The sequence below is a fragment of the Chlamydotis macqueenii genome, chromosome 8 (assembly GCF_036417535.1).
Source record: "Chlamydotis macqueenii isolate bChlMac1 chromosome 8, bChlMac1.mat, whole genome shotgun sequence".
Classification (NCBI taxonomy): domain Eukaryota; kingdom Metazoa; phylum Chordata; class Aves; order Otidiformes; family Otididae; genus Chlamydotis; species Chlamydotis macqueenii.
In genome coordinates, this window is record NC_141563.1 from 31416755 (window position 1) to 31443524 (window position 26770).

The following is a 26770-nucleotide window of genomic DNA, read 5'->3' on the forward strand; positions in this document are numbered from 1 at the left end:
TGGTAATCAATCTAAAACTATTAATCTTAGCATTTACTCTTATCTAATATAGAAGAAAGCATTTCTGTCTCCAAAGTCTACTCCAAGTTCTTTACACAAGCTGAGGAATACTTGTTTACTGCTAAACCATGTACAATGGAAAATTAAAAGAAAATCCTAATGTCACAGATCTTAAGTGAACATTTGCTCTCAAAAATAATTACTATAGATTATGTTCTGCTATTACTTATCTCAGTAACTGACTGAAGAGCAACTTGCTGCATGTGCCCAAAGGGAAGGTTTACATGGAAGGAAAAGGAAAGATGTGGAAAGATGGACTTTGAAGAACAAGGCTAGTTATTTCGTTAAGTACGAACCTTCAAGTTTCCTAAAATTCCTCACTCTCCATTCATCAGAAAAAAAGTATCATGGAACTTCTAAGCAAATCTTTACCATTTCCATCAAAGCTATCACACACTCCTCTAGCTCAATAAACTAGTATTTATAGCACTGCAACACCGGGTAGAAAAAAATTCTGTTGATTTTGCCTTCTATAACTTTTATGAACAAAGGGTCTCAATCTCCATAAAGCACTTCCACAGATGTCAACACAAGTCAGTCTGAAAAACACCTTCAAGCCTTCAGACACACATCAAGCACAGCAAACATTCAGGCATGTTATTCCTGACTGAAGATAAAAGAGAATACCTCACTAGGTAAACAAATACTTGTTATTTTTCCTGCCTGGGTATGAAAACCGAGCAGAAAATAAAAATGCAAGCAGGTACGTATGCTTTAATATACAGCCTTTCCACACTGATGTCACTGACATGCCTAAGAGACTGTCAGAGAAGATGATCATTTCCCTTTCATTTCAACAGAAGCCAGGTACCTAAACCTTGCAATCTGAACCAGGCTAAGCAAGCAAGAGGATACAATACCCACCCACAGGCAGCTTACACTGGCCAAATCACAACACAAACAATAAATCTGAAAAAAATCAAGTGAAAGAAGTATTGTCAGGCAGAACAAGAAAAGCTTAGGCAGCAGTCTCAGGCAAAAGAAAACAAGCTGAGTGTATATAGTCTACACATAACACATCCCCTTCCCCCCCCCAGTAATGTGTCTTTGTTTAAAAAGAAAAAAAAAAAGAAAAAAAAAAAAGATAACAGACCTACTTAATTCACTAATTCTTCTCAATGCCTCCATTTCTTTTACAAACTATCTGGTATGCCCCTGTAGGAATGCTCAGCAACTGAAAGAACCAAAAAAAAAAAAAAAGTAACAAAAATGATTTATTGCATATGACAGATTTCCTGGATCACAAAGTCCCTGACCACACCAGCATTTGTAAAAAAATCCCACAAAACAAAACACAACACAAAAAGAAAACATGGTCTTGCCAATAAAGGACACTTCAAGTCAATTTATGAAAGTGATACATTTTCCCTACGTATTTTAGTAGTAGTCAGGTCAGAAGAACCTCGTATCAAAGAAATTTTTAAAAAACACAGAAGTAATAGTTGGGTTCTCCAATGTAGGTACTTCATGATTTACAAGCAAATAATCTTAGTAAATCCCTAAGTTTTATACTAATTCATGAATGAAGTAATTTATAAACGGGAGCCAGCATTTTGCAAATATTTGTTATAGCTGACAACTGAGGAGTGCCCATGTCAGTAGAGGCATTCAAGCCAAATATGAAACAACCTCGGCCAAGCTTCTTGATGGGCAACACTTAGAACCATCCTAGTTACAAAAACAAACAAAAAAACCTAGTTTTTTCCCACAATAAGTGACAGATAACTACTGACAGAGCCAGTAGCATTATCTACACTCACAGTTGCTCAACGTTTCCTATTTTCACATACATTTGTTATTTTGGGAATTCCTAGTGTAGTACCACTTCAGTTTGGCAGTGCTAGGAAAAATGCCTAGGGTTGCTTTGTTTCTTCTCCCATTTGTTCCTCCCAACCTTTTCAGCTGCAACAGCTCTGTTATTTCCAAATGAGGAGTTAGAAGAAATAATCTAGTCTAAATTAAAATTCTTACCATTGCTTTGCTAAGAAGCTATAGATCTCTGAACTTTGAAACAAAGGCTTGATGCACGTGTATGATACGGAGAAGCTGCCCTCTATTTCTGGGGATGTTTTGCTGTTTCCTTACTTAGCAGCTTTATGGTCCTTTTAATCTGATCTCAGTTCAAGACAATGTAACTGTTGCTGTCCAACATATGTGAAGGATGATACCTCTGGTGAGATATACTAAGTTAAGCTCAACTACTTAACACGATTAGAGGAATGCAGTATTGGTAAAGCCTGAAGAAATTCCACTAATTTGTGGGCTGTGGCTAGCTCTGCATGCACAAAAGCAGAGCATGGTTTACTGGGGAAGAAAAACATTATATGGCTCAAAAAAAGAATATTAAGAACATCTGGTCTAGCCTCCCACAATGCTGATCAAAAAAGCTTCAAATAGCTTTCTAAAAATACGTGCAACTGAAACAGAACTTACAGGCAGCATTGCTGACAGGCTCAAAAAGATGCAGATTCCACAACGGCCCAAGGCAAATCATTCCCCCTACCAGAGGGGAATTATCTTTGCTAATAAGTGCTCTGCTTTTTATTTTTTATCTGATCCTCAACCTCCACCGTCCTTGTTTTTATTGAATTAGATTTAAATCTATTGGCTATTAGAAATCTTTCCCACACAAATTGTTGAGCCACAAACATATCAGCTCTGTATTCTTTGCTCAGTCTCTCAAAAAGCTGTTTTCCACACACTGTCATTCTTTTGGGCATTTCCTCTGCTGCCTTTTTTTTTTTTTTTTTAAGTGTACTTCAAAAATAGATTCCATATATATTACTGGGTTTCAGAAATGCAGCTCTTATGGATACTTCTCAATGGAATAACGGACTAGAATTACATACTGAGTTCAACAGCTGAACAATACATCTTGTTTAATAGTGAACAAATATAACTTAAGTTTAAATTTGGTAACTATCAAGACTATCAAGACTAAAAGTGTACTTCACCAGTTAGAACAGAAATGTGGATCTGTCAAAGACAAAAAAAGTTTCCTACATTTACCCCAAAGATTAATCTGTTTCTGAGCACCGCCACTCGTGGAGTTTGCTAGCCATTCTCAGTGAAATCACACAAACCTCTACAATTATACTTCCGTCTGACGATATAAGCTTAAGCCTCTGATTGTTAATCCAGTTCTGTTCTGAACCTCTAAATCATATCAAAGTAAATTTCCCCTTTTTAAAAATAAACTAATAGCTGCCCCTACCATATCTTCAACAATCTAATACCATTCAAATGTGTCTTAAATAATTGTCCAAGTATACTTCCCACTGAAGAAATGGAAGCAGTGACTTCCCAAAGGGCTATAGTTCCTTCATACCTCACAGTAAGAAAACAAGACATAAACCAACTGGCTTGCATGTTAGGCTGCAAGCCCATCTACTGAAAACCAGCTTCATCTAAAAATTCATTTATTTCCCTCTAAGACGCTAACAGCAAGCATACATGGTTGTAAATCATATTTCAGGTTAATGTATGTGAGAGTCCAAAACTGGACTTAATACAACCTAAAGAACAACACAGGAACGCAGAGCAGGGAGAAGTGAGGAGGCAGTGGGAATAATAAGAGGGAGAATAAGCAGCTGAAGTGAAAAAACATTTATGTATTTAGGAAACAGACTGTGCTTTGACATATTGCCAAATTAAATCATTCCTGCAAGGGACATGAATAAGACAGGCAGACATCATTATGACAAAGCACTCTCACTTATAAAATGGTAGAATTAACTGTTCTTGATAGAATTTTCAGCAAATTTATGACAGTACAAAAAAAAAAAAGTCACCACAGAAAAATATCTTCGTTGTACTCTCAAGGCATAGCAGACTATAGAACATACATGAACTTGATTTTCTTAGTCACTTGAAGTCATCTTCTTAATTGCCTTAGAAATAACTAATGGAACGCAAGGGTCTGCAGACCTCAAAAACAAAACATTCTTCTCAGTGCAACAGTTTATTTTACTAAACAGAAGAGAAGCATGTCCATCTTTACCACCATCAAGACCCTAGCACAGGCCCATACACATACTGTCATCTTCCCTCTCTCTACCCTACATACTTCTTAATCTTTCCTGTCTCACTTCCTTAGAACTCTCTCTACAAATCAAAGACAACTAATACCTATTTATATCATGGTTCCAGGATCCTAAAGATCTGCTCAGTTCTCACCTACCAAAAAAGATGAACAAGAGAGAATACCTCTGTCTCAGAATGCTAAGATATGTAGCTCTCCAAAACATACCCAGAAGGCACGATGGACAGACCTTTTACAGTCCTGCTGTTATTAAATGCACTCATCTGAGTGAACAAAGAGCAGAAGCATTAAACAGTATTACAGGCATGCTAACCATTTACTTCAGCAGACTATTACCACCTGGTTTTCTCTTATGCATTGAATTGTTTTTTAAAAAACAGTAAGTAGCACAACTGAATCTAAGGCAACTGTGACTATTCCTCCTTTACCTACCTCTGCAGGTCTACTATTTCATTGTTTAATGTATCAAGTTCCTTAATTGCAGAAAAATCTGCTACAGAATTCAGTCCTTGAGCACTCTGAAAGATAAAAAATAAATACTGTTAGTTTATGCTGTTCAACAACTATATTCACCTTGCTTTCTGTGATAGCATGAACATCCTCTTGTAACAACTGTTTCAAGTCTTCAATCTTAAAAACCCCAAACCAGTCCAGATGCCATATAAACAGAACACAACATACATCCAATACATCTAGTAATTCAAAACAGAGTTTGTCTCCTGTAACCTCTTGAAGAGATCTTCCATAAAAGCACAGGACCACCTGCTCATTAAAAAAAAAAAAAAAAAAAAATATATATATATATATATATATATATATATATATATATATCTCTAGCTCTAAAATGAGATTTATCTTACGGTTAATGTTTAGCTGGCTTCCTAGCATCCATTTTAGAGTGGTTTGGTTACTATTTTTATATTTGTATTTCTTCACCTTGGTGATCCTCCTGTTGCAGAGCATAGACACTTATTTGCAAGGCTGTAAGTGATATTGAGCTAATATAATGTGAACCTCCATGATACTGAATGAAACTTTGATAATACAAAGTTATAGGTAATTTATGCCCATGAGTTGCTATTTACTTACTGTCTTTAAAATACCATGAATGACTGCAATACAAATTATTTGTTTTTTAAAAGTACACATAAATCACTAGAGAACAAAAGCTGAAGACACAAATTAGCAAATACTGTAATTGTTCTACTGTGCTTTGTCACAATACGAACATAGGAAGCCATAGTCACTGTAACTACATTCTATAAATACATTAGTTCCTTTGAGTCTTGAAAAAAAGTTATGCAGGACAAAGTTCATAGGAAAAGTATATACATATAATTTAAAAAGGCAAGTGATATCCCCAAAATAACACAAAAGTCTTTAAATGCTGAAGTTTCTCTGAAAATAAATTAAGATACTATTAACTACAAGTTTATTCAAGTGTATACTGGGGGGGGAATAAATATTAAAAGCCATGAAAAGACTTAAACAGGAAATCCGAGTGCACTGCGGCGGAGAATGTTATTCAGCAGAACTATAGATTATTCAGGTATATTTTACTAGAACAAATGGCATGAACTAACAATAAAAAAAAAACCAAAATAAAAAAAAACCAAACAACATTCAGCTATTCTTAAAGTGGTTAGAGTACAGCTTCTCAGATGGGCAAAACAGCTATGAAGTTCAATCCTGTTCTAAAGGAGTCACATAGGATTTTTGTGGAGTTGCCCATGGTGTTCCAATGAGAAAGTTTTTACTTCTCCTAGGAAGGGGACAGAAGGAAAACATGGAGCTGTGAGCTACAAGTACAAATTCTTTCCAGGCCTCTTTCCCTCATTAGTTAAAGAAATTCTGCACACTAACACCCGCATCAAATTTGAAGAATATGTAGTTCAATCTTATTTTCAATTGTTCAGGAGAAGTGATGTGGAGGACAAACATAAAGCCAACATTTTTTGCTTTGATATACAAGTTAAAAACAAAAGTTAGAACTATTCGCTGCCATTTCATACACTGCAACATGCATGCAAACAACACTGAGTTTTTAACTCAAAATAGTAATAGAAGTACATTTCTGTCAAAATTCTTTAAGAGGAACTTGCATGTAAGTTTAAGTTTTACGGCTGGTAATGCAATTTGCTAGCTACAAACAGTTCTAGGTAAAGAAACACAGCAGCAAGTACTAAACTGCTGCTGTATCCCATTCCTGGGATCAGCATTCAGGCCTCAAAATTGAAATACAAGTTATGCTACTATGGTAATAAAATTCTGTAAGGAAACTAAACATTAGATAACAGCAATATATATACATATGCATTCTGAACAACTACCAAGAAGGATACAAGTTAAGTTTCCCTACCATTATACTTACTGGTAATTCTACTGCTACCTTTATATTGGTCAATTCAGAAGGTGAAGCCTAAGCTTGGTGGTTTTTTTTTTGGTGTGGTGTTTTCATTCTTTTTTTTTTTTTTCCTTGTTTTGTTTGTTTGTTTTAAACAACAATCTAAACCACGCCACTTCAAGAAAACAAGCAAAAAGTCTATTTCTGCCTACTGCTCTTATCCTTTGCTTTCAATTCTTGAGCAACAATATTGGATGAGCAGGTTTCTTCATATCAACAAGACATCTCTTTTGAAAAAGCTCAAAATAAGCTGAAGTTTCAGCTCAATCTAGTAAAACAAGTTCTTGGTAAGGATTTACAGAACTATCTAAAAGTTCTTCTGTCATCTTCTTTCACAAAATTCTTACTCTTAACATTTATGTTAGTAAGGCAAAGAAAAAAAAAAAAAGTCACACTGGTGTCTTTGAGAGTTCCATAAAAACAATTCACACACACAGAATAGCAGTAACCAACACTGATCTCATCTGATGTGTTCTAATCACTAATCTAATTGCAAAACAATTAGAAAACCATGGGTATTAGTCCTAATGAAAATGTCAACTGGCACATCGGGCTGCTACTCTGTCACCACTACCCCAGCAATTTCAAGAGGATAAGACATCGCAGTTTCTCTTTTAAGTTTAAGCAGCACATATTACCAACAGCCAGAGGTCTGGGTTCAAGGAAGAACCTTGGGGCTCTTCCAGATGAACAACACTGGAAATCAGCAATAATTTGAGATCGCATGATACTGTGACACCTACAGAAATTTTGTGCTATTTCAATGATTATGTAAGAGTCTTAGAAGGATGTTCATTATTAAACCAACAGACAGTAAATATTAGAAAAGCAAAGATTCTCTAACCTTGAGAAAGCAGAGTTAACAAACTGACAGAATAATAAGGATGAAAAGCAGAGTGGTGCAGAATGGAAAAAACAGTCCAAACTAGAAAAGAGACATAGAAAGGAAAGCAAACATACAAAAAAAAGATTAGTAGAGTTGCAAATAAAGCAATTACTTTTTAAAAACAGAATGTAAAAAGAAATTAGATACTAGTAACAGAAACTCAAAAGCAGTGCCAAATTTTGAGTTTCATTTTTTCAAGTGCAAGTTCTTCATTCTATTTAAGAAAGTCGTAGAATTAGGCCAATGTTTTGCACAACCAAGAAAAGGTAACTCACATCAGACTTTATGATGTGTAAAACAAGTAAGAATTTGTGATGATCTCTACCAGTCTGATAAATACAACTTGAACTGCTGAGGTACAGGCTACTGCTGGATTAAGATAGATGGTAATCAACAGACTATGAAGACATTTAAACTATCTGTGAAGTACAAAATGGAGTACCATTTACTTTTAAAATGTCAAATATGTAATTCTACACTTTATTTAGTTCACATTGTTTCCAGACTTATTAAAGAAAGATCAATGTAAAAAAGGTAACTGTGAACACATTAGGAAAAAAACCATTGAACTTACACGTGTTATTTCAGACACAGACTAAAATTTCTTTAGATAGGCAGCAGAACAATTATTCTTTCAAAATAGAAAATAATGCTTTCTCAACATAAGATCTCTCCGCTTGGTTGGCAGGTGTAATAAATAATAGCTTCATTTTGAACCATGGATGGAACAGTTTTTTGTCAATGCTCCCTGATACTATGATAAATGTAAGGTATGTCAGTACTTGAGGTGCTTCTTGCATAGCCTTCAAAATTAACATTCTTTGTAGATTTATACCAAAAATGCCAAACCCAGCCAGCCTTACCTTCTGTAAATTGACACCTCTGTCTGATGGTGGAATCATCTCTGGAGTCAGAGCCTGAGGTGGATCAATGCCCTTTGTTAACTTCTGATTAATTAAATAGAAAGCCAAAGCAAACTGTTCCTTTGAAAGCTTTCCGCAGTCCTTTGTGTCACAGAGAGCCCTGTACAGAGATGCACATGAAATAAGTCAAATCTTCATTTCTGCAAGTACAGGTCTGTTTATTGTATTTGCTGACATTTAAAAATGCGGAAATGGCTAATGTATATCTCCTCTTAAAAAAAAAAAAGTGCAATATAGAAATAAAACATAGTAATAAATACGAAACATTACTCAAACATAGACAACAACTTTCTCTTTGCATGCTAAGATCCACAGCTCTGTTACAGTAAGTTCTGGGCTAGTGAAACGCAGAATGAGGGCTACAGGTCACTAACAATACAGATACTGAGTTAACTGAAGTTCCTTCTAAATTAAAGAACTTTTCACAGACAACATAAGTTTATATAAATTTTTCTAAATTAGACTTTGTATTAACCATACCTTGGGGCGGGGGGGAGAAATAGTTTTTCTTATCAGAATGCCCTGCAATAGCTTATAATAGGAAAAGAAGTAAAAAAGCAGTGGGTGTCACTACTAGCTGTAATGAAAGACAAACTGTAGAACAAGATGGGCCATTAAGTCTCGCATGCATGCTAACAATTTTACACAGATAATTCTCTTTACCAATACACTGATAGTATCAGTGTTTAGATACACAGCACCACTACGATGCCTTAAATACACGGGTTTAGCTGAAGCGCAGTATTTGTTTGTAACAATCTGTGTTCAGTCACTTTACCTCCTCCCCTAAGGCATGATGCATAGTATAAACCTGTCTGCCTTCCATTTCTGTCCAAAAGTAGAACCAAATAAGTTATATACAAAAAATAACTTTCACTTTCCAGAAATGTCAACATAGCACTTATCAAAAAAAGTGCTATGAAGGAGCAAGAATCATGCTATCATCTAAACAGCTGTCATGGGGAAAAAAAAACCCTACCATATATGCGCAAGAAGAGCAGAAGGCAGTCCTGTCTTCAAGAACAGTTCTCTGGCTTCCACACCTGACACAAATCCATCCATGTCCTTGTCAGTTTTCACAAAGATCTCATCATACTTAATTTTGTCTGCAGGCGATACAACCCACTGAAGAGGGGTGGGATGAAGGGCAGGAAAAAAACCAAACAAAACCACAATACTATGATATAGGCAGTTCTGTTTTCAGATAGTTACTTTCAGAGTTACATAATTCAAGGACTACAGCACAGATTTTAAAAGTGATATAGGTGCCTACTTCATGAACCAGTTTTACCCTTCAAAATAGAAACGCACAGAGATCCAAAAGCAACTCCAAAAGCAGAAGCAAAGTATTTAAATCAGTGAGCATCAAGGCTGGTTCATACTGCTCTGTCTCTCTGCCTATGCATTAAAAGTATTCCCTGGAGCCCAGATCTCCCAGCATGGGGTTGTGCCCTCATCACTGTGCCCAGCAAGGGGTTGTGCCCTCATCACTGTGCCCAGCAACAATCCTGCTTACTGTCTGGCTCCATCAATTTTGTCCTTCTTTACACAGCTGGAGAGCTCTACCTGGAGGGACTGAAGAACTGCTCAAGCCCAGACTGCTAATAATTGGCACATTCTAAATTGTAGAATTCACCTCTGATCAAGGTAAAGAGATGAATTAGAGCCACTTCTCTTACTTAAGCAATTTTTCCAACCACTAAGCTACTATGAAGTTTGGGGTTTTTTTTAATGAAAATGGCTTCAGGTGCAGGCTTATAAACGCTAATTAATTTCAGCATACAAGGACATTTAACAGATGCATCCCAAATGATGGTGTACACAAAATATACACTGAAACACTCATCCAGAATGGCACAGCTTTGTAATACATACAGGAGGATTTACCATCAGCCAAGTAAATTGCCAGATGAAAACCCTGGCACCTCCAGAATTAAGATGCCAGTTTCTTCCTAATTACTCAAATATGGGTACCCAAATGTCCAAGCAGCATCTTATGCACTAAGTACTACAGTTCCTAGATTAGATCCCCTTCTCAATTTTTTTCCTATTCTGAATAAAACAAGTTATAATCTACTTGGAAAGACATTTTCCCAAATTTTTGATTTTAAAATGACCAGGATTAAATATGACGTGTGAGGAGGGTGGGAGGTGTCAAGCTTCTGAATAATCACATCTGGAACAAACACCAAATCTCGTGGTATTTAGGTGGATATGCCAGACCTTTTGTTTCCTTTTCCTATTGCCTGCACTAATCTATTCCACTTTCATGAACGACTTCAAATTGCATGCATGCGCCCACACACAACTGTACATACATGCCTGCGACATTTTTTTTTAAGAAGTTGTCCATATTCAAATCAGTCTTCAGCAAGAAAACTTATGTTCTGCAGATGTGTACCTGGACTACATTTTAAAACTGTTTTCTTAATATTCTGACCTTTGGGGTGAGACCGATTCCCTGAAATAATTTATTTCTAAAATATCTTCAGTCTTTTACTAAATAATATTCTTTTATCTAACTGCTTATATCTGAAAAAGCAGAATAAGATAAATTTCATACCTCTCCACCTGGTCTTCCCATCAGCCTCCTCAAATTCATCAACCAATCACCAGGGTAAGAAGGAAACTAAAAACCTGTACCAAGACTCTTCATGCAGGCAGGCTCATAAGCATACAGCATTAAAAGCAGAAATTTTCTAACCCCAAGTAACTTCAGAATTGTACCTGTGTTAATGGTGTTTTGGCAGCTAAAATGCCTACAGGTGGCAAGGACTGATGAGACTCTTTGGTAGATGTTGAAGATGGAATTAATGGCATTGCTCCTGGAACACTAATAGGTTTTCTCTTGGACGGTGGCACCAAAGCTGCAGGCAAGGACATTGGCACTGGTTCTTTCTCCAAAGCACAGTACACCAAAAACATGGCCTGAACAGGAAAACAAGGCATGTGGATGTAAATATGTAAGAAATAAATATATCTATAAATTAAATAATTAGTTAAGGAAAAAATGCTACTAAGTTATTTAACACATTTCTCCTTTACAAGCCCCCTTGACTGAATTGTAGCTTATTGCCTCCTGATCTGTGTTTATCATTACTACTTTCTTTTGAGGTTCAATGCTTAGCAAATGAAGTTCAGTATCTTTCAGAACATTAAAATGATTCACCTAAATATTACCAGGCTTGTACCATCACTTGTAGAATTTTATTTGAGAGAACACTTTAAACAATTAATGTATTCACTGCTTTTGCAGCAGTCACTCCACTTACTAACTATTATTTTGTTGTGGTTGTACATTTTAGTAGTTTTACGACTGTTGTTCAAGACACAGAACTGCATCTTAAATAGATGTTATAATACTTTAGAGATTATTAATTTCTCTCCAACATTTGCCTACAGCATATCAATCCTGTGATCTCAAAGCTAAAAGTCTGAAGAATTACAGTCTAACACAGGGAATCACGTATATTAACAGTTAACTACTTGGGTGTTAAAGGAATTGGTTTCAGAAGAAACTGCAGCATAAAGGTGCCTGAAGATGACTAGACCAATATTCAAGAAAGCAATTTTTACACTTTTATCCTTTCTCAAAAATATATGTGATAGCAAAAAAAAAAAAAGGAAATTCATCATATTTACATTAAAAAAAAAAAACAAAAAAAGCAAGGTTCTGATGTAGTCTGTAATGTAAATTCTTGTCAATTAAACAGGTATTTTAAACTTCTTATTTACTTATTTATTTTAATTTTGAGTTGGAAAGGATGAGCAATAGTTTAGTTTGTAGAAATTAAAATTAAAGGCTGGCTCTAGTCCTACCTGAGGACAGAAAGGTCACATTACCTTTTCAAGATTCTTGCAATGCAGAACGCAGTTAAGATATTTTGTTAGCTTTTCCAAACCTTTAAACTTAGGTTTGATATTTCTCTGCATAAAGTGAAACCCTCTCCTCCAGAGGGAACGTATAATTCCTTCCTCTCCAACTCACTCACATGCAAAAACAAGCTGAAAGTTTTGAGAAAAAGTTGATGGATGGTTACAATCACATTCAAGACTTACAAAGTCTTGGGCCTCCCACTCTCTTCTCACTTGCCATCTCTCAGGGGAAGTGAAACTTATTTACCACTTCTTACACTGTTTAATCAGTCCTGGCATTAATAGTGTTCAAATTCAAACTTGCAAAGAATTTTGAGGAGTGTATATATTTCTTTAAAATTTTACTATACTATACTGTACTATAAACACTGAAGGTTAAGGTAATACCTGCTCAGTGGAAAGACTTGTGGGACAGCGGATCACAGGTTTAAGTTTTTAATGGCTCATTTAGCCCACAAAGAAAGTTACTGCTGTGTAATAAGAGACATTCAGTAAACTGACAGAAATATTAGCTAGTACTAAAACTTGATTAAGATCTCTAAATAAAGGCAACAGATGAACCACACAAACAGTCAAAAATTAATACAAATGCATCTATTTTAAACCTCTGCCATTAGGCTTTCAAAATCCCAAGAGGCAGAAGATACTTACAACTGCAAACTCATCTCGATCCAACATTCCATCACGGTCAATATCACTCAATTCCCACACCTACCAAAAAAAGCAGAATATAGGGAGCAGCTTGCTATTGCTATTCAAAACCTCACCAAAAACAAACGCAAGAACAGCCTCCCTCCACCATCCCCCTAGTTCTATTAAGATCAACAGCACTAGCTTTCAGCAAGCAACATACATTCATATAAACCATGCAAAAGAAGAGAGATTTTTAAGTTGGATACAGAGTGTACTAATGGCACCCTGCCCTAAACCAAGTGTTAAAGAGTACACGTAACTGGTACACTGAGGTAAGTGGTGATCTATCAAAATATCAAAAGATTTTTTTTTTTTTTTTACAGTTTAACAGTTACACATGTGTGACCACCCATAAGATAGTATGTAATAGTCAGGCTTATTACTACAAATCTTAAATTTGAAAAACAGATATTGCTGAGTGTAGCACAGTTATTATCTGCGAATTAACAATCAAGTAGAAAGATATTCTTACTCGTCCTAAGATATCCACTGGCAATTTTGAGTTAAGGAGTACAGGTTTCACTTTATCACCTGACAAGAACCCATTCACAGGATTTAGGCTGTCAAAAATAGCATCATACTTGGCCTTGTCTTCCAGCTGCAGGGGCAGAAGAAACATATTACTTATGGAAACACTCACACTCACAGCCTAAGAAGCAGTAGTCATTTCAAAAGTATTAACTCTTTTTTTTTTTTAAGTTACTGTTGGGAACACACACATTGTCGTTCCTGATGCTTAAAAGAAAATCTGAAAAAGATATTATTTCTAAGTCAGCTAGAGACTCACCCAAAACCCAGGGAGATTTATTCTTCAATTATTTTCACAGCTTCGGGTATCTATTCTTTTTTTTTTTTTGTCCCCCCAAGCTTCTAAACATGAAGAGATTTCCCAAATCAAGTGTTTTTATCCAATTAGGTCTACTAGCCCAATTACAGATTTGACATGGATGGTAATTTATTATACTTTATAAACTATTATCTACCAGCAACATTATCTTTTTCTCAATCAGATTTATATTTTCTTACAAACCACACCACAGTTCTAGGTAACAGCCTGATCTTTAGTTTACCTTAACAGCCCATGGTACATCACTTGATGCTGTTCCACTGAGTAGCAAAGGACTACTAGTATCAGTCTAAAGAAAAACAGGAAAAAACTACATTAAAAAATTCTGACCTTGCAGAATCCTTATTTGAGAAGGTGTTCCTTCTCAAAGCCAGAACTGCATTTTAGTCACTCATACCTCAGTTAAGGATACCAAAATTTAGAGCAAGAAATTTATGATGTTTCTCCCATTAAGGACAACACTAACAGAAAAAATACCGTATATATTCACTTTACACACAATTTTATATTCAAGTCCCCACTAGAACATGTATTACCTTATTATTATTCCACATTGCATTATTTCCCCCTATTGTAGGGCCCTGTTGCCCTACAACATCACTTGCAAAGTGTTCGGTATTTATACCGAACCTTCCAAATTGCTCACTTAAAAGCAGTTCTTATTAATAGAGTTGATATGTTGAATCAAAAAAGAAATCTTACAAATCTTGGTGGAGGAACAGGCAAATTAAGACTACTCAGCGAAACATCCAATCCATTCTGTGCACATGCTACAAGTCGTAAGGCCACAAAAAACTCCTACAGAAAAAAAAAAAAAAGAAATTTAAAAGGATTTATTAGATGAAAATACTCACATTACAGAAGAATTAAGAGTTTTTCTAGTACTGCTACATATCTAAAGGGTTGCAAATGGCTTCAAAGGGGGTCACAAAGTGACAGAAAGCAATCAGCAACTGCTGAATTCCTTCAGTGAGGCAAAATTTGTAATTCCTAGTTCCAAGCATTTAGTAACTTCCTGCCTAGTGCAGTCAGTTCTCAGCACTCAGTTCTTCTACAGCAGAGCAGGGAAAATTTAAAGTAGCAATTACAGCTGCTTATCTTGGAGGAACTGAGTTGATCCCAAAGGCTGCAGTTGGAATGGTGATGGATGGAGGGGGAGGAAAACACACAGCACGTGAGAAAAATAAACCAAAAAGAGAAGTCTGAAAAAAAGTCTGGTAGATGCTACAAGCTCCTCCTTTTCCTACCACGGGATGCAGCAGCTAGCTCTCCATAGGTCATTAAGTAACTCTACTTCAAACCAAACAGCAACTCACAATTAAGAGCTTTTCAGCAGCACCACTGATACGCAAGTCTGACTGCCACACTGCTCATCACTACAACTTTGGAATAACTCCAAACAGAATGTACTAATGTCAAGTCCACCAAAATTAGATAAATAAGAATTCTGATGATTTTACTAAAATTTAAATTTCTGCATTGTTTCCTCCAAGATTAGGAGGAAAAGTCACCTTTGTAGTAAATACAGTACATTAACCCTTAAATTACTTCTCACTATATTGTATTGCACAGCTATGCAGCAGCTCATTTATTGACTTGAAGAAAAAATGATGAGGTAGCTGAAGGCTGCTTAATTTATTGTAGCTTACAGTGAAGTGGGAAGCACATATCTAGTTCCAATCAGAAAAATCTGAAAAAAAAAAATCAGTTAGAAAAACTGTCTTCCTGAACCAGAAATCTTAACTATTGTCTTATTTCAAGGCTTGCTCATGGTTAGAGTAACTTCATACATCATATCAATAATCATACCTGTTTGTTCAGGATACCTTTGCCATCAGTATCAGCTAAGTCCCAAATCTAAAACATAAAAAATAACAGACAGTGTTCCACAGCACTCAGAGGAAGCTGGAAGGTTCTCACTCCATTTAACAATGCATTCTTGGATGAAAGTTCACACCTTAACTTTCATGATAGCACTTATTTGTGGTGACAAATTTAAATATTGTTTTAATTTCCATCACAAGCTACATACACAGTAGAACAACCAAGGATACTGAGGTTGGAAACTATTGTATAACACAACTGAAAACACGTTAGGGAAGATCACGTATCTTGTAGTGCCACAAGTATTTTAATTTTCACAGGATACTAACTGAAGCAAGAGACAGAATAATTAAATAATTGTCATTAAATACCTTTCCAAGTACCAAATCTGTCAATCCAGACTTTTTCAAGAAAACAGCTGCATCAGAAGCTAACACTCTTCCAGCATTAGCAGAATCAACCTGGGGGAAGAAAAAAACCTCACATGACAAACTAGCTTTTGAATTGATCCAATCTCTTTATGCAGGCTCTCAAAAAGCTAGCAAAGAAAAATGCTCAAGTTAATATAGTCACTTTGAGAACAACCATCAGACTTTTTTTAAAAAAAAAAACAAAAAACCAACTCCCTTTCATTAAAAATCACGTTACATTAGAAGCAAGACATTTTGAACTAGCTGCTCCAGATTTAATATTAATAGGCAGGCTTTGGAAGTTAATATCTTAAACTAACACTGACAAAATTAAGATATATTATGCCTATATATCTAAGCATCTTTCACACTCTAACATGTTTTACAGTGTTCCAGAAAATACACTATTATTCTAATCTGTCAATAGACAACTAAGATGCAGAGTAAGAATTTTCTCTAGATCACCCAGTTTGGAGCAGAAGTGAGGAAGCTAACCCCAAGTCACAAGCTAGCACCCCAGCACAAACTTACTCTTATAGGTCATCAATGAAGATTTAGATTTATTTCACTTTAAAACTGAGGAAAAAAAACACTAATACATCGGCAAACAATCAAGCGTCCACTGCTGTAAGTTTCTAACCATTGATTATGCCTGGATTTCAAGGTCTCCAGTAGTAACTTTCAAGTACAGACAAAGGTCCAAGAATTTCTCAAGTTATGCAGTAGACAGGGAAACTTGTTCACATCAGGCCATCATCTGAACCTATCTAATTAGCCCTTTGCAATCACAGGATTTTCTTCGTGATGCCTGCAAAACACTTGATTTGTAAGGACAGAGAAGTCCCAAAGTTTGATTACATTTAATTGTCCAGCTCTGAATTCATTACTATCACGGTCTAAAAAAGAAGGCTCTGTTTTAAGATACCTTTACATCTTATTTTCGCTGAATCTAAATATAAAAGATAGATGATAAATAAAATGTGCGTTATTACATTTTATTTTTACATTATGAAGTCAAAAGATTTTTATCTGTTGAGTGAAGCTCCAAGAACTGCATGCACTATTTTGGCATTCATTTTGGCCTTCCATCCAAATTTCACACCTTACAGCATCCTGCAAAAACCTCTGGAGATACTCTGAGAGAAATGCAAGTCTTACATGACATTAACTCTACTATAAACACAAGAAATTCAGCTTCACTTGTAAAAAGGAACAAAGAACATATCAATACAGTGTTTTGCAAGAATTTATTGAATTCCAAGAGCTAACAGTCTAACTGTAAAGTGATGTATGTCATACATACCTGACAGTTCCCTATCAAATTAAATAAGTCATCTTACAACCAATATTAAATTTATATTGATATAGCTCAGACTTAAGTGTTAGTTACTATAAAAATATATTTTAAGTAGAATAATTTTCCTTGAACTTTTATTGTTTACATACTGTTGACCATGCTGAAGTCTACAGCAAAATAATATTCTTTCTTTTAAATACAAAATAAAGTTTGTTCTCTCAACAAGAACATACGTACCTGTCGATAGAATTTCTCATACACAGGATTTGCACTCGATAGCTGGAAAAGAGACAGAGATAAAGTCAGCCCTAAAGATCCATATTTCTATTCCCTTCTACCTGGATAAATAAAGATAGAAAACACTTTTTACTGCTCTTCAAAGAAGCACTAAGAATTTCTATAATTCTATTTATTCTGTAAAATGATTATGACTATGACAACTCTTCATGCTGTCATTTTTAGAAGAATAAACTCTTTTTTTCAAGTCAGTAATACTAAGCACTATTACATTACCATCAGACAGGTCACCAGGTTAGGCAGTGCAAAACAAGAGTTCTTAAGCCAGATCATCTACAGGCAAAGGAAGAAACCTGAAATGATACAGCCTAGGAAGCGCGCTCTAATGAATACAGAGCAATATAATTTTAATTTATTATCCACTGCATCGTTCTGTAGAATTTAGTATCATATGCAACAAGTCTGTAAAGTTTTCAGATATCCAAATTAATCCCTGGATTCACAACTAAATCCAGAACAATGGTACAACATTTAATTTTTTTTTTTTAAAGGAGAGTAATATTTTAACTTAGTTTTTTGTAACTTGAATCCTGCCAGAGGTAACATCTGCCTTAATTTCACTGCCATCTACCATACATTCAGTGCTCACCTAAACTTAGGCAGACAGGAATAAAACAGCTTCTTTGGAAAAAGATCCTTTATGAATTTATTTTAAATTTATTTTTAAATCATTCTTAAAAACTCTAAAAAAGCCTAAGGTCTGAAATGATTAAAAATCCAGTATCTTAGCCTACTCCAAATACTCTCACCCAAGAGATTGCCATGAAATGTTTTGTTAGGGTTACCTCTCTTCCTCGATGTAAAAACAGGCACAAAATCAGGTACTATTTTAATGAAGTGCACGTTGCCTAAATCAAAGATTGTGTGCATGGCTGGATGCAGTTATGCAGAGGATAACGCTAGAATTATTGTAATGTGTTGCCCTGGAACAGCTGAGTTAATTACACAAGATATAAAAAAAAAACCCAAATACATAATATAGTATCATCCAAAAAAAAAAAAAAAAAAAAAAAGAATTCTTCACCTTTAGAGGAATATGATCTTAAAACCCAGGTTTTACAGGCCTTTGTACAAACTGAATCCAACAAGGCAGCTTCTTCAGCTTTAAAATTTAGACATTTGCATTGAAATATGAAAACCAACAGCATTCTAGACGTTGTCACCAATCATAGTTGTGGAAAACACTTCACTACAGCATGTAGACATGGAGACAGCTTAAATAAAACCACGTATGTTTTCCTAATACAGATACTCTTTTGGCTAAGTGCTTAGATGTTCACAGGTGCCAACTATCAAATAACTTTAAGAGGGGAAGTTTAGTAGGAATCAGTGGTTTAGTGTGATCCTGTTCAGCTACAGGAAGTGTGCATTATCACCAGAACACCCCGAAAGATAAATTATAGACAACAGCTAGAAATAACAGAACTTGCATTCAGGTCTCGACATCTGCTTATTTAGCAAGTACACTGCCCCAGAGATACTCAGTTTCTTCTAAGAACCACACGGCATTTCTGATTCTCCAGGGTTTTTTTTTGTTTTGTTTGGTTGGGGTTTTTGTAGGGGCTGGAGGCTGGTGAATTCTTGTTTGTTTGCTGCAAGGCAGGTAGGAAATTTCTCTTGCATAGCAAAAATTACATATGCTGGGAAACCATCACTGGTATTAACTGCAGCACCTCCATTTATATACCTTAACCTTGCTCTGACTTTGCTCTGGTACCCGAAGACTTTTATTATTTCAAACACCAACCAGGCAGGCATTTACACATCCCTTAAAATAGCCTGGTGAAGTATATTCAAGTTTTGCCAGACCTCTGACTACCAGAACACCAAGGTAACAAACACCACTTTCAAAGCCTTTCCATCACGCTCCAAAGCATACTCTATTTTCTTAACTAAACCTCAAATTCTGCACTTACCAACACAGCTACACTTTGAATAGCAATCTAGAGGAGCAGTTCTCCTAAACATTCAAGTATTTTACTTACTGAGTATTACTTAAAGTGTAGGCACAGAAACAAATTAAAGCTATGAGCAGAAAACTAGAACAGAGCTGGCCAGTGCATATGCTAGAAGTATCAACTCTCACGTGTCATCCCTCTTGCCCAATATCACCCTTTGTTCAGCCAAATGTTTCATTATTATAGCCAAACCGATCATTGTCACTCCTGGACAGGAAACATCGTGTTGAAGTCCTGCAATGAAAATACTAAGTGCAAAACAATCTTTTCATTCATTACCTAGAGTGCGAGCCAGTATTTCTTATTTATTTATTTAGTGTTTCCAATATTCATTTTAACATCAGTGTCACTGCAGTAACTGGAATTTCCTGTGACTCCAAATAGAATAATAGTAGTAAAAAATTTTCCCAGGCTATTTTACTAGTAACAGACTTGTTTTTCCTTTAAAGTATACCCCAAAATAAAACAATAGATAAAAATACAGTCTAGGATATTCTTATCATCTGGGATAAGAAGAAAAATACTGCTCAACATCTTTCAAAGTGCTGCTGTAGAAGTTACCTGGCAAAATTATTTTTATGGGATGTATAACAACCAATTGCAGAGAGTAAATTCAGCTTGTTTGCAATGCAAAAAGGAGGGAGGGAGAAAAGGTCAGGTTCCACAGCATACAAAAACAGAAATACATGATTATGATTCCATTCATAAGTTTATCACTTCATAAGAGTAACGTCTGTTCTAGTAATTACAACCTTTGTTACAAACACATGAACTTTATAATACTAAGCCAGGAAATAAAAAACACCTTCAAGGACAGCCGTCTTTTTCATCTTCTGGTGCCAATCAAGCCTTTATATCCCCATGTTTTCATCCCTCTGGCACACTCACATTTAGGTGTAGTAAGACACTACTAGCAGTCTGTCCACCCCATTCATCCACAACCGTCCTGCACCCAAAATGGTTTAAAAACAAACAAGAAAAAGCTGTCCATTGAGAAAAACAAGAATACCTTTCCCCTCCAACCCAAGTGAGATAGGAGAAACAAGCTATTCTGTCTTGATTAAAATCCAAAATACTGTATTCTATCACGATGTAAAGCTCTAGGATTCTTTTTAAGAGTCTCCACACCAAACAACACAACTGGGTTGCAAACGTTCTTCGTGTAGTTGTCCTCTTGCTGTTTCCTGGATCTCCAAAGGACTCAGTATGGAAAAGAGCTGTTCCTCTAAAACACTGCAAGAATCCCAGCAGCAGGAAAGGGATGGAGGAATAAAGTGCAAGCAGTTCCTCTCAGTGCTCTTCCACCATTAGATGCAGCTGCTTCTAAAGTTTGAGGATGGTATTAAATTAATCGAAAAAGAGAACCATAACTATCAGTAACTATCCTTCTTGGAACCTCTTATACAGCAGTGGGTAGCCTGGACAGTACTGCTAGGATTACAGGCAAGAGATAAAACAGTAGGGGGGGGTGGGGAGGTGGGGATGGGGGGAATGAAAATAAAAGAACAACATCAAAAAACAAACCAGCCAGCCAAAAGCAGGTAAGTTTAAGGCAAGCTGCTTTTCTTACAATGCCATTTCCAAACAATAATCGATTTGTCTCTTTTCCCCCTATTGCTTTACCATCTTACCCTGAAGTGTTTAATGGTAAAGCTTTCTACCAATTTCCATTCTATGACCAAGCTCATCTCCTACAGCAACAACAAAAGTAAAGATAAGAAAATATTTAGTATAAATTTATATACAAACATTACTAAGTATTTCAAGATCCAGCACTTTCATTCCCATTGAACAGCTGAAGCGTGCACAGAAACTGCCATCTTCTCTCTACATGCATGTCTGTCACTGCATAATCAAGAACAGTTCAATTTAATTTTCAAATCACTATAGGATATCTCCACCATCTTGTAACCAGTACTGAACAAAGTCTGTATAACATGAAAGAGTAGCTCCACTGCCTTTTTAGACGCAGCTGCTCTCCAACATGGTTGATGTAATATCGGTTTAAAAATTTAAGTTCTGTCTGCTTCAGGAGCAGTCAGCTTCCACTTTACACAAATTTAAATACACACACACACGCATACTCAGATTTCCTCATCTTTCACTGAGGGCAGAAAGAGGAACAACAGATCTCTCACTTTAGTAAAAAGAACAAACTAAAATCTTAACTTAACACTTTGTTGATCTCTTAAAAAAAAATCAAAACAGAATTTTGCCAGACACCTCAAAAGCTTTGGCTCTACATTATATGTAACATATATATTACTGAGACTGTCGTTCGTACTGTTATTATTTACATCCTATGTATCTCGGTAACAAGACGTTAATCCTGGCAATGCATGCGTGAGACAGGTGTCTTGCTTATGTTCTGCTGTAATATTCAATGCTTCCCTTCGACAACAAAGCACAGCACTCTGGACTCCATAACACAACACTGAAGTTTAAACTGATATTTGTATTTGAACACAAATTCATGTTGCATGACTGTCTTGTTTACAAAGGAGCTGGTAGTTACTTTTCAAGATGACTACCATATTTTTCACAAAAAGTATTTCATTCTTTATAGCCCTACCTCAAACTGTGAGTCGTCCCCCCCCCCCAATCACACATAGGCATTTTTTTCAGAATAAACCACAAGTTCCATTTTCAAGAGCAACAAGAATTTTTTGGATGTCCGTATTACACCAGCTTTCAACAAACATATCTTCCCCACTCTCAACATGCATTTTCTGCACCTTCAGTTTTCTGTTCTTCCTCCCTAATTATAGAATCATAAAATAGTTTGAGTTGGAAGGGACCTTTAAAGCCCATCCAGTTCAACTCCCCTGCAAGAAGCAGGGACACCATCAACCAGATCAGGTTGCTCAGAGCCCCGTCCAGCCTGGCCTTGAATGTTTCCAGGGATGAGGCATCTGCCATTTTCCTAAACGAAGTAGGTCAGATAAGCAATCATCCTTAGAAGGTGAAAAATACAACTCCTCATATCAGCTATAGCTTAATTTGAGTTTTCCAACAACAGGTGACAATTTGTGAGATAGGAACAGTTCCTTCTCATTGATTAGGCTCTACAGAGGGATCAGAACAGGCTGGATCAATGGGCCAAGTAGAGGTCAACAAAGCAGAGTGCTGGGTCCTGCTCTTGGGTCTCAAACAGCCCCATGCAATGCTACAGGCTTGAGGAAGAGTGGCTGGAAAGCTGCCTGGAGGAAAAGGACCTGGGGGTATTGGTTGACAGCCAATACATGAGCCAGCAGTGTGCCCAGGTGGCCAAGAGGGCCAATAGCATCCCGGCTTGTATCAGAAATAGCGTATCCAGCAGGACTAGGGCAGCAATCGTTCCCCTGTATTGGGGAGGCCGCACTTCAAATACTGTGTTCAGTTTTGGGTCTCTCACTACAAGAGACATTGAGGTCCTGGAGTGTGTCCAGAGACGGGCAACAAAGCTGGTGAAGGGTCTGGAGCACAAGCTGTATGAAGAGTGGCCAACAGAACTGGGGTTGTTCAGCCTGAAGAAAAGGAGGCTCAGTGGAGACCTTATTGCCCTCTACAACTACCTGAAAGGAGGCTGCAGTGAGGTGGGGGTTGGTCTCTTCTCCCAAGTAACACGTGATAGGACAAGTGGAAAAGGCCTCAAGTTGTGTCAGGGGAGGTTTAGATTGGATATTAGGAAAAACTCTTCACAGAAAGGGTTGTCAAGTATCGGACCAGGCTGCCCAGGGAGGTGATGGAGTCACCATCCCTGCAGGTATTTAAAAGCCACGCAGATGTGGCACTTAGGGACATGGTTTAGTGGTGGCCTGGGCAGTGCTCGGTTAATGGTTGGACACGATACTCTTAAAGGTCTTTTCCAACCTAAACAATTCTATGACTTTTTTCTATGTTGCTAGCTTGTTTCCAAACTAAAGGGAACCACAACAAAACATTCACTTGGTAGAAGCTTTCTTAGAAGTTCCAAATTAAATTCACAGTTATGCTCAGACCGTAACACTTAGTGAGTAATTGCAAGTGGCAACAAGATGTTGCAGAATGAGTTCAAAATAGGGAGATAAAAGATACTTCAGATTATTACTAAACTGGGGGAGGACAGGGAGATAATCACCTTCATTTTTCAACACTCTTTCAAGCATACTTGGTGTAATAAGTTCCACCTCAGCTGAAATATTTTTACTAATAAGCCAACAGAATATGATTAGCACCAAAAAGTTTCAAATTACATAAACAGAGCTTTGATATTCAAATAAAGGACGTCCAACCCTCTTAGCCACTGCAGCTGCGAAGTCATCTGAAAATACCCTACTCTCATTTGGAAATACCCCACTTGCTAGCCATGTTAAATCACAGTTAAACCAAACATGGGAAGAGGTGAAAAAAATACAACACAATTGTGAGCTTGACTGCAGGTTAATATACCTCCTCTTCTCTGCATGTAGCCTACAGCAGAAAGTACCGATCTGCACATTTTTTCATTGCTGGAGTTAGTAACTGATCTAACTGCAGCCAGTAACTGCAACCCCCACCGCCTGTACCGGCATTTTCACTTCCTCATGCTCATCTAAACAGATTTAGAACACTTAACAATTTGTTATAGCTTCTCACAACCCTGGAACTCCAGAAGTTAGAACCTACATTGAAGAAACTATGCTTAGGCTTGCTTGACTTTCTAAGATGATTCTTATGCAATGCAAGAAAAAAAAAAAAAACACCAAAAAAACAACAAACAGAAACCCCAAATCTCCACACAAATGGTCAACAACAACAGAAATAGCTCCCTCAATTTAGCCACTGACATAAGCTGTTGTCACAATGGTTTTAAGGATACTGGTGAGTTTTCTGCTTCCGTCAACATTATCACATTTGTATTTAGTCCCCCTTCCATGTAACCAAAAAAATAAATAAATTCTACAATGGGAGGATTACACAGCCTGTAAGCAATAACGTCTTGCTGTAGAACACACCAGAGCAACACTCCTCCCATCTCCCCAAATGAAGAGCCAGAATAACCCGTGCCTTTAAACCAACAAAATTAAGGCTGCTGGTCTAGGAAAACTTTTCTCCTTTGCAGTAAGATGTTTTGAACTTTTTTCTTTTGCTTGAAGACTGCTGAAAAGGAGACACAGAAAAGGCTGACCTAACATTTTTTAATACTAAAGCAAGCTCTCACAGAAGGTAAAATACTTCATAACTATGTATCTTTAGACCTTAAAAGACACATTTATTTTCTCCATATACTTGAAGTTCAGCTTTTCACTGAACTACCCTCCTTCCTTTCCTTGAAATAGTTGATGGTTTTCTCAAAAGTCAACTACAAAAGTGAGTAACTGCAAATTGAGTAGCCTTGCTGCCCACTTTGAAAGTTTACTTCTACCTGCTTAAGTGACTCGTGCTTATTGACTAGCTTTACTTTCTGTAAATGTGACAACTGATTATCAGATTGAAGCCTCCCAAGCCAGGAACGTGTGCACCAAGAGGCCCATCTCAGGCTTATGTCAGGCAAATTTCTCACATCACTGCTAAATGAAACAAAAAGTACCAAAGAGTGCAGTTTATTAGCTATCAAACTTCTAGGGAATAAGATGCAGTCCAAACAGTATAGAATAGCATGTATGAAGCGATTCCACTACCATCAGGAAAAAAATTCAAGCAAGATTTAGGCACAAAACAGTGCCAAGACTCTCCAAGTTTTAAGACCATCCCCCTGCAAATCTCTTCACTATCAGGCACCATGCAAAAACAGTGTCCCCGCACCATGGAGCCCACCAAAAAAAAAAAAGGTTAAATGATTTAAAAGATTTCCAAGCAGTATCTCCGTGGTTAAGGTACTGTTAAAACAAGAAATTAAGCTCTCCCTTCCCCACCGAGCTCCTCGCATGCTGCTCAGGCGCAGGCTGACACGGGGAATCGCGGGTCCCGTTTCTCCCGGGCTGTCACAGCTGCGGGGCTCCGGGAGGCTGGCGCGGCGGCTGGCCCCGCACACTTCCAGCGGGGCACGGTTACCCAACCCGGGGCTATCGCCTTTCAAACTCCCAGCGAACGCCCCCCTCGCCTCCGAGGTCACCACCTGCCTTCCAACATCTACGGGGCAGGGTGGTTTTTTTTTTTTGTTGTTTAAACCAGGCGCCCCGTGTCTTTCTAGAAGACAAAAGACCGCGATTACAGCCGCCGCAGCCCAGTCCTCTGCGGGCTGCCGGCCCGGAGGGCCGCTCCCCGGCCGGGGGGGAGGCGCCTCGGTCCCCGGGCAGAGGCACCTGCAGCCGGGCGGGATCCCTCGCTTCAGGGCCGCGGCTGGGGGCTGCCCGCCCCTTCCCTCCCTCCCACCGAGGCAGCCGTGCCCCCGCCGCGCCTCAGCCGCCACCTGACAGCGCCCGCGGCCGTTACCGCGGCGGGGCAGGGCCGAGGGGCGGCGGCGGGCACACAAAGCCGCGCCGCCCTCCGGGCAGCACCGAGCCGCTCCCCAGCGGCGTCGAGGCTGCCCCGCCACCCGCCTCGGGAGCGGACCCGCTCCCGTCCCGAACCTCCCCCACCCCCGGGAGGCGCCAGGCCTCGGCGGCAGAGGGAGACGAGCGGCGGGCAGAGGTGGGGAGCCCGCGCCCCGCGCGGAGGCCGGCAGGAGGTACCTGTGTCAGGGAGAGGTGGGCGGCCATGCTGCTTCCATCATGCACCGGCCGGGCCGCAGGAAGGACGCGCCGCGGCCCCGGCACTCACGGCCCAACTTCAGCAACTTCCCCAGCCGGCCCCGGCCAAAACCCGGCACCGGATCGCCGCCCGCCCGACGGGCCGGAGCCGGAGCCTCGTGCGCCGGCACACGGCGGCGGGAGCCGCAAGCAAAACCAGGCGCCGGAGCACGCTCGGCGAAGCCGGAGCCCACTCGAGGCAGCTGCAACAAAAACCCGGAGCCGGAGCTGTTGGCCTGATACGGTGGCCAACATCCCCGCTGCCAGTTCCTAGCCTTTCCCTTACCTTCTCTCTTGGCCCTGCTTCTGCTGTAGATGTCTCAAGCATTTTGAACGGTTACAGTCCCCTAGTTTAGGCATGACACAGGTGGGGGAAGTCCCAAAACAGAGATCCATCAGGTCTGAGCTTGGTTGCAACAGAATTGGGCACGGGGCCCAGGAGGAAGCCGCGCGTGAGCCCAGCAGGATGTGCAGACCTGACACGTCCTCTCCGGGCTCAGCAGCAGCAACGAGCAGCCCTGGGCTTGGCCTCCTGTCCCTCTTTCTCTCCACTCACAGGAAATTATTATGTCCACGCAGGCA

General features: G+C 38.3%; 1 protein-coding gene across 4 annotated transcripts in view; it reads right to left on the reverse strand.

The window, feature by feature from the left end:
* EPS15 (epidermal growth factor receptor pathway substrate 15) overlaps positions 1-26286 on the reverse strand; it is a 49224-nt gene extending 22938 nt beyond the window's left edge. For 2 of the 4 annotated variants that reach the window (XM_086753156.1, XM_086753157.1), the window contains exons 1-12: positions 26132-26285; positions 17500-17541; positions 15927-16016; positions 15541-15588; positions 14434-14529; positions 13955-14020; positions 13357-13482; positions 12843-12902; positions 11043-11243; positions 9295-9440; positions 8256-8415; positions 4535-4620 (exon numbers count right to left, since the gene is read on the reverse strand). In XM_086753156.1, the coding sequence (XP_086609282.1) occupies positions 4535-4620; positions 8256-8415; positions 9295-9440; positions 11043-11243; positions 12843-12902; positions 13357-13482; positions 13955-14020; positions 14434-14529; positions 15541-15588; positions 15927-16016; positions 17500-17541; positions 26132-26158 (1148 nt within the window). In that variant the 5' untranslated portion in view covers positions 26159-26285. Of the gene's footprint in view, positions 1-4534; positions 4621-8255; positions 8416-9294; positions 9441-11042; positions 11244-12158; positions 12321-12842; positions 12903-13356; positions 13483-13954; positions 14021-14433; positions 14530-15540; positions 15589-15926; positions 16017-17499; positions 17542-26131 lie in introns of those variants that run through there. The other 2 variants (XM_086753158.1, XM_010126621.2) reach the window with 2 other exon arrangements.
* Between the last annotated feature and the right edge of the window lie 484 nt (positions 26287-26770).